The sequence below is a fragment of the Magnolia sinica genome, chromosome 17 (assembly GCF_029962835.1).
Source record: "Magnolia sinica isolate HGM2019 chromosome 17, MsV1, whole genome shotgun sequence".
In the NCBI taxonomy this organism is placed as follows: domain Eukaryota; kingdom Viridiplantae; phylum Streptophyta; class Magnoliopsida; order Magnoliales; family Magnoliaceae; genus Magnolia; species Magnolia sinica.
The window spans coordinates 1,708,233-1,716,113 of NC_080589.1; the positions used below are offsets into that span (position 1 = coordinate 1,708,233).

The 7,881-nt window shown below is 39.5% G+C and overlaps 1 protein-coding gene across 1 annotated transcript; it reads left to right on the forward strand.

Moving 5' to 3' along the window:
• The first annotated feature begins 2,430 nt into the window (after positions 1-2,430).
• On the forward strand, positions 2,431-3,273 carry LOC131231972 (uncharacterized). Its single transcript, XM_058228398.1, has 2 exons — positions 2,431-2,598; positions 2,682-3,273. The coding sequence occupies exons 1-2, from the start codon at positions 2,470-2,472 to the stop codon at positions 3,123-3,125; spliced, it is 573 nt and encodes a 190-aa protein (XP_058084381.1). The 5' UTR covers positions 2,431-2,469; the 3' UTR covers positions 3,126-3,273.
• The last annotated feature ends 4,608 nt before the right edge of the window (positions 3,274-7,881 follow it).

Below are 7,881 nucleotides of genomic sequence, written 5' to 3' on the forward strand. Positions count from 1 at the left end.
TTTTTTTCTTCTGCAGTTGAAATATAATTCGTGTTTATTTTTTTGATGTCCTTCATTTATAAGGTAAATCAAATACACTTCTTGTGGAAGCCTTCTATCAACCCATAACAACTCATAATCTCTCTCTCTCTCTCTCTCTCTCTCTCTCTCTCTCTCTCTCTCTCTCTCAACCCATAAATCTCTCTCTCACTCGTGTTCTTATTCTGTCCATGTTACTGATGTCTGGTCCTAATAATACAAGCTAATACATATTTTTGTTTAGGTCGTTGAGGCATATTTTTGTTTAGGTTGTTACTGTAATTTCTACTTAGTCGGTGGACAAAGCTGGTAGACATCTTCTTGTTTTTGGAAGGATGGTTGATTCTACTTCCTGTCAGAGTCATCTGTTCAACTTTAAAAACTGACGACCAATCCTGGTTGTTGTTATAGGTCTCTCTCTTCTGGAATGAAACTCTCTCTTCTCTTTCCTGCAGTGGCATTTTACTTAGAGGTTAGTTTGACAAACCATTCCTTCCAAAAAAAACTAGTTTATAAGTCCATTATTTTCACTTATTCCAGTATGTGCTTGCTTACTACATGTGGTTGGCATCCCATCACCATTGTTCCCTGCGGTGTGGTCAATATGATCCGTTAATCTGGCTGATTTTTTGTCCCCAGGGCTTGGAATAAAGGATATAACGTGATGGACGGTGTGGATTTTAATACAAAACACGGTGGGCCCAGTGTTTGGAGTGTTTTCCGCGCCTTGTTGCAGAGGATTCCGGTCCACATTTTCACAGACACTTGGGGCGAGGTCCATCGTCAGGCAGATGAGGGGCCACGCGATGTATGCACCTAATAAAATCCGTCCATTAGATGTATCAGCTCATGTTGCTATAAGGCCCAAAAATCAGGTCGATCCGTGAATCAGGTGGGCCACAGCACAGGGAACAAGATATGAGGGAATGCTGACCCTTGATTTGCATGGGGCACCCACTACGGTGTTTATATGCAATTCAGACCATTCAGACCCTTCTAATAGACCCTTCTTCTGAAATGGATGAAAGGTCAGGCCAAACTTCAGTCTGTTTTGCAGCTCAAGTGGGTGCTGGTGCAAATAAGGATGGGCTTTCCCTCCCATCTTGTTCCCTTTCTGTGGCCCACCTGAGTGCTGGATTGGGATGATTTTTTGAGAGATTCGGATAACTTGAGATGAGAATATGATGGACGGGTCGGATGTTTTTCACACATCATATGGGCCCCACATCTGCCGTCACCACTGGCGCGTACCTATACACGCTTAGGCCAGATCAGGACATAGATTGTATAGTGAGCCCAACACCACGTAGACTCTGTGGGGCCCAATGTGATGTATGTACTTTATCCACGCCGTCCATACGTTTTTACAGATCATTTTAGGAAATTAGAAAAAAATTTAAGCATATAAAAATCTCAAGTGGACCACACCACAGGAAACTGTGGGGATTGAATCTTACCGTTGAAAACTTCTTGGAGGCCACAGAAGTTTTTGATCAATCTGATCTTTGTGTTTTCCCTTCATACAGGTCTCTGTGGTATTATGAACAGGTTGAATGAAAAATAAACGTTACTGTGGGCCCTAGGAAGGTTTCAACGGTGGATGTCATTATCCCTACTGTTTCATGTGGTGTGGACTATCTAAGCTCTGGATCGGCTTCAATTTTGGGTTCTTGCCCTAAAATGAGCTGGAAAATCGGATGGACAGCATGGATAAAACACATACATCAAGGTGGGCCCCACGGAGTCTTTATCCCAGGTAGCCACGTGGCGTTGGGTTCACCACGCAATCCGCGCCAACCAATCATCACTCACTAGATCTCATACAACGTTCTATATTTATCCTATCTAAACCGTCTAATAAATTCATCTTTTACCAATTGAACAGAAAGATTGTGATTCTCCTATCATGGCCCACCCACTTTTGGAAATACCAAGTGGACGGTTTAGATCTCGTTTATGTATGCCACGTGTGCAGAAATAGGATCGCCAGAAAGATATAGAATGATTGGCAGAAATGAGAGATGCTCACATCCAACCGAATACACTTTCAATATGCTGTCCAACAAAAAAATATTTTTCATCCTGTAAATTTTATAGATCATCCAACCCGTCCAAAAGTATGGCCTCACCATCAAAAATCATTTTATTGAAAAAAAAAAATCTAATGCACCTATCACGTATGCTCAAAAACGAAATATTATAACAACGTTCATATATAACTTACTATATTTTAGCTAAAATAATGAATTCAATAGAAATTGGTTTTTATTAATATATCCTTATAGTGGGCCCAACATAATGGAAGGTTTAGATTTCTCGAAAACATGAAAATTTGAAACTCACAGATAGGTTGGACGTTTAACTCTCATCCAACAGGTTGGACTGAAAATAGATTTTGAACTATCTCTCTCAAAATCCATTCCACCGGGAGCAGCGGCAGCAGCAGTTGCAATGGCGGCCGTCACAGCTTCAACAGCCTCAGCAGCTTCTTACTACAGCAAAACCCTCCATTCTCCTTCTATTCCTCGATTCTCTCCCACCAAAACCCTAAAAATTCTAGCCATGGCTCCCCAGAAAAAGGTAAGAGAAAAAAAAAAACCCAAATCCCCATTTCATTCAATCGTGAAATTCTAACCGTTAATTCTCCCATCATCTCTCTGCAGGTCAACCGCTACGATAAGAACTGGAAGAAGGAATGGTTCGGCGCTGGGATCTTCACCGAAGGCAGCGAGGAGATCAAGGTCGACGTCTTCAAGAAGCTCGAGAAGAAGAAGGTCCTCAGCAACGTTGAGAAGGCGGGCCTTCTCTCCAAGGCGGAGGAATTAGGGTTTACCCTCTCTTCGATTGAGAAGCTAGGGTTCTTCTCCAAGGCGGAGGAATTGGGGCTGCTGAGCTTGCTGGACAGCGTTGCGAGCTTCTCGCCCGCGACGCTTGCGTCAGTCGCCCTGCCTCTGTTTATTGCCGCCATTGCCGCTGTGGTCCTGATACCGGACGACTCGGCTGCGCTTGTCGCCGTGCAGGTTGCTATCGCTGCCGCGCTCGCGGTCGGTGCTGCCGGGCTGTTTGTCGGGTCGGTGGTGTTGGGTGGGTTGCAGGAGTCGGATTAGTGGGAATTTTGTAGATGTCTGTAATGTGTTTGTTTGATGGTTCTTTTTTTCTTATATATGAATATATTGAATTGAATATGTAGAGAGGAAATGTAGATGGCATGAATTGAATATCATGAAAATTTACACTGATTAATTGTGAAATTTTTATGATTTTTGGTGTAATCAAATGCAGGGTTTATTTTTGTTTATTCATATATGTTCAATTTCTTTTGTAATTGCTCAAGTTGGGTGGCTAATTGCAGCTGGTGGACAGTTGGGTTTGCCATTTTTGCTGCATTCTTCATCTGGTTGGGTTCGATGATCAGCTTGATGTTTGGGCGGTGAACTTCTTCCATTTCAGATCGGACGGTTGATTACAGGCCAAGGTAGGTGGTTTATTGTTCCTGATTGATAAATTGGATGCAATGGCTGACTCAACGGTGGGCTAGTACTTAGTAGCCGATGAATTTTTAGATATCAGATTTGGCGATTTCATGATATAGTCACCAACATAAATGAAATGTATTCCAGTTAATAGTTACTTATAACTAACATGATTCTCAATTCTGTTCCATCACTAACATGATTTGAAATCTTATAACAATGCTGATGCGATATTCTAATTAATAGTTACTTATCTCTAACATGATTCTCAATCTTTGAAATGACAGAGGTGATTTTCATTTTTATTTTTTAACGAGTACTGTAAAATGGAGTGGGAGATTAAGAAGAACCTAAAACTAAATTATCTAAATGGATCAAATTCTTAGACTTGTATAACGTAGTTGTGATGGTTTTTTGTTGTGATTTAAATGAATTGATTGCACGTATAAAATAAATGCATTACACTAACCATGACAATCCGAACCATTACATTAAGGAAACTTCCGCTATGTGAAATGGTCGATATTCTTTTAGTGCAAGTTGCTAAAACGATCAAATATGTTAAGTTGCTAATGAAAAAGAATACATTGATGATTGAATAAGTCCTCATATTGATTGTGTTAATGATCGGATGGCTTTTTTATTGTTTCATTGAGATCCAAATCACATTGTAATCTTATTGTTCTTGAATATATGCTTTAGCTTTGGGTTAAATCTACCCAAATTCTATTCACATATATAGGACAAATCTTATTACCACTTCTTATTGCTATGACATTTTTTTTTTCTTTTCAATTCGTTTAATGATTGGCAGTATGATATCGCGGTGAATAATATGAAAGTGAGAAATTGTGATTTAGTCAACGCCTATGTTCTTAACTTAATGATTTGAGCAAATTTTTTACATGTGTATCATATTCAAGACTTATTGAGAAGAATATTGGGAACTTCTTGTTCATTACATTCAGAGAATGCCATCATGCTTCTTTCTTCATTTGCACTTCTCTAACTTGCTCGTCATTTTTTTAAGGGCTCCAAAAGAAGTTTTATTTTATAAATTACAGCCTTCATTATCGTCTTTTTCCTGCTCATGACTTCATCATACTATGCCTCCATTCAGCTCAACATAAAATGCGTAATCACGAAATCTAACTTTGACATTTTTTTTTATTATATGAAGATAACAGGAAATTTTATTAAATAAGCACATTCCACAGCATAAATCGTATCTCCTTTGATGACTCATTTCAGATTATTGCTTTTATTTTGAAAGCTCGTTCCTTTTGTCCCATAAAGCTCAAACACATGCCAACAACAAGAGCCCAAGCCTGTTTCCGAAGACTCACTCGGTGCCAAGGCATAGCTGAATTATGGTGTGGTTTGTCAGGAGCATCTCTGTGGGCCCAACATAGAAATGGTTGATGGTTATAATCAACTAACAAAGAGTTCATTAATAGCAGAATAGTCACATTGTAATTTTGTTTTACTTTTAAATCAGTCTCCTCCAATATTTCAAGTATAGTAATACTTGGACAAGCAAGTACCATTGAATATAAAAATTAAGTTAGATACCAACATGACCATTTTAAATGATGAAAAAAAGTCAAAATGACAATTAAGTCTTCTAATATCAATGAGAAGATGGTTAGAACAAAAAGTTTACTTACTCCAACCTTTGCACATAGATTTTTTGTTTTTTCTTTTTAATCTGATCATTCTTTTAAGAACCAACTATTTACTAATCACAATCAAACTGTCACACCAATGAAACAATTTTATAATTACTCTATGGCTATTATTTTGTGTTTGTGAGTCTCTAATATGGCTCACCGAGGAACAGTTCCAATCACCATACGCATTAAAACGTAAGGTAAGTTCCCGACATGTGCACAAAGGTTTTTGATTGATCTGATTATTCTTTTTAAGTATCAAATATTTACCAATCATAATCTCTTTGTTATACCAATTAAACAATTACAACTACTCTGGTTGTTACTTTTGGTTTGTAATAGTCTGTAAGGGCCTGTTTGGCGGGGCGAATCCCATGGGATTAGGAGGGATGGGATGGATTTTAAGGTAATGATGGTGGTGTCAGTGGATTGGTTTAAGATCCATGGGATTGCTATGTCCCAGGACGAGTTCACTGGGTCTGTTTGGCACGCCCAGCATATCCCGGGATTTTACCTTCCAATCTGTCCAACCAAGGGATGGGATCAATTTTAAGGTAATGATAGTGATGTCAGTGGATTGTTTTAAGATCCATGGGATTGCTTATATCCCGGGACAAGTTCATCGGGTTTGTTTGGCTTGTGATGCATATCCCGGGATATCGCGATCCCATCCCTCCTAATACCGTGGGATCGGTCCGGCCAAACAGGCCTTAAGGGCCTTTTAGATACCACAAAATAAGTTACTTTTTAACTTATTTCAAGTCATTAAGCTACTTTTTACACTTAAATCATTATAAAAGTAACTTAATGCTAACTTCTCTCAGTCTGTACATGTCAAAGGAGGCCCCACATGATGGACTGTCTCCATCAAAGGTGGGGCCCACACAATGGACAGTCCACATCAAAGGTGGGCTCGCATGATGGATGACCTCATGTTAATGTGGGCTCACATAATGGATGATCCACATTAAAGGTTGGCCCTAATGATAAATAGGCACATCCAAAGTGGGCCAGTATGGTGACGGCCCACTTCAAAGGTGGGGCCTACATGATGGACAGTCCACATCAAAGGTGGGCTCTGTATGATGGGCAATGGACTTTGAAGTGGGGCGCCACATGATGAATGGCCCACATCGAGGTGGGCCCCAAATGATGGACAGTCCACACAAAGGTTGGCCCTTAATGATGAATGGCCTACATACAAGGCGAGTCCCGACCCACATTGAAGGTGGGCCCCACATGATGAATGGTCCACATCAATGGTTGACCCTAATGTTGAGTGGCCCACATCCAAGCCAGCCCCACATGATGGACGACCCACGTCAGAGGTGGGGCCCACATGATGGACGACCCACGTCAGAGGTGGGGCCCACATGATGGACACTAATATTGATGGTGGGCCCTACATAATGGATGGTGAACACTAAAGGTCAATCCCTAATGATGAATGGCACACATCCAAGTTGGGCCCTGCATGATGGATAGCCGACGTTAAAGGTGGGGACCACACAAAGAACAGTCACATCAAAGGTTTGCCCCACATGATGGATACTGAATATGAAGGTGGACCAAACAAACTTGAGGGATAAATACTCATGTGACGTTTGGGAACAAAACATGTTTTTATATTTTTAGCTGATAAGTTACCTGTTTACCAAACGAGCTTATTTACTAAATAAGTAGAACCCAAGATAAGCTACTTAAGGTATAACTTATCTAAAGTAACTTACAATCCAAACGCCCCCTAAAATGACCCACCCAAGGAATGGTTCCAATCAACATATGCCAGCTACATGCACATTAGAGGCCTCCAGTTGAGGTAGGCAATAATCCAACGCTTTTGTTTGCCCAGTTAAAAGTTTCTAAAAGATAATAGTTTGGCTCATCAAACTCAAATCTTAAACAGGTTCAGCTATGTGAAATTCATCAAAAGGGATTTGTGAAAATCCATGTATTTTGACTCTTCCAACTTTGTTTTTTGTCGGGGATTTGTCAAATCTGTAGATTTCCAAAAAATCCATACCCGCCATAAATCCATGGATTTGGGCAAAAAAAAGAAAGAAATAACTTAGCAAAAAAATAAAAATAAAAAATAAATAATAAAGATTTTGCAAAATTTTGAAATGAGAGAGTTTTAAAAAGGAAAAAGTATTTTCGTGATACTAGATGCTTTATCCTTGCAATAATAAATACTCCCCAAATCTATGGATTTGTAATTTGATTCCCGCAAAACTATAAACTTGATGAGTTCGTGGATTTACCAAATTCACATTCTCGTTTCTTTAATCCCAAAAAGGGCTTAAGGGGAAAAAAAAAAAACAGAAGCTAATACAACTACTTTAAAAAAATTAACGGCCCATCCGCTCCTGGCAATACAAATTAGTGCAATCATTGGAAATGAATGACGTGCATAGAAATAGAATGAAGTGATGCTTTGTTGCTTAGCACAGTGATTTCTCACATTCGGTATACGCATGAGGTAACTGTATATGATGGAATTTGGCTTGCATCATGACAACTGACTCTTTTTTTTGGGTGTGAAGGGGTGTGAGAAATGGTGATACTATACAATGCTCGGGCCAAGAGTTAAATTACGTTCAAGTGAACCTTATAAAATCAACACCCAACATCAGCCCTTTGCAGTGAAAAAAAAAAAAAAAAAACTGGTGAGAAACGGCGAATAAGTAGAGAATCATACCAAAAGAGTGTGTTGCTTTGCC

Bases quoted from the DNA above. Each gene is read 5' to 3' on its own strand.
- LOC131231972 (XM_058228398.1), top strand. From the start codon at position 2,470: ATGGCGGCCGTCACAGCTTCAACAGCCTCAGCAGCTTCTTACTACAGC. The intron at 2,599-2,681 runs GTAAGAGAAAAA...ATCTCTCTGCAG, and splicing joins CCATGGCTCCCCAGAAAAAG to GTCAACCGCTACGATAAGAA.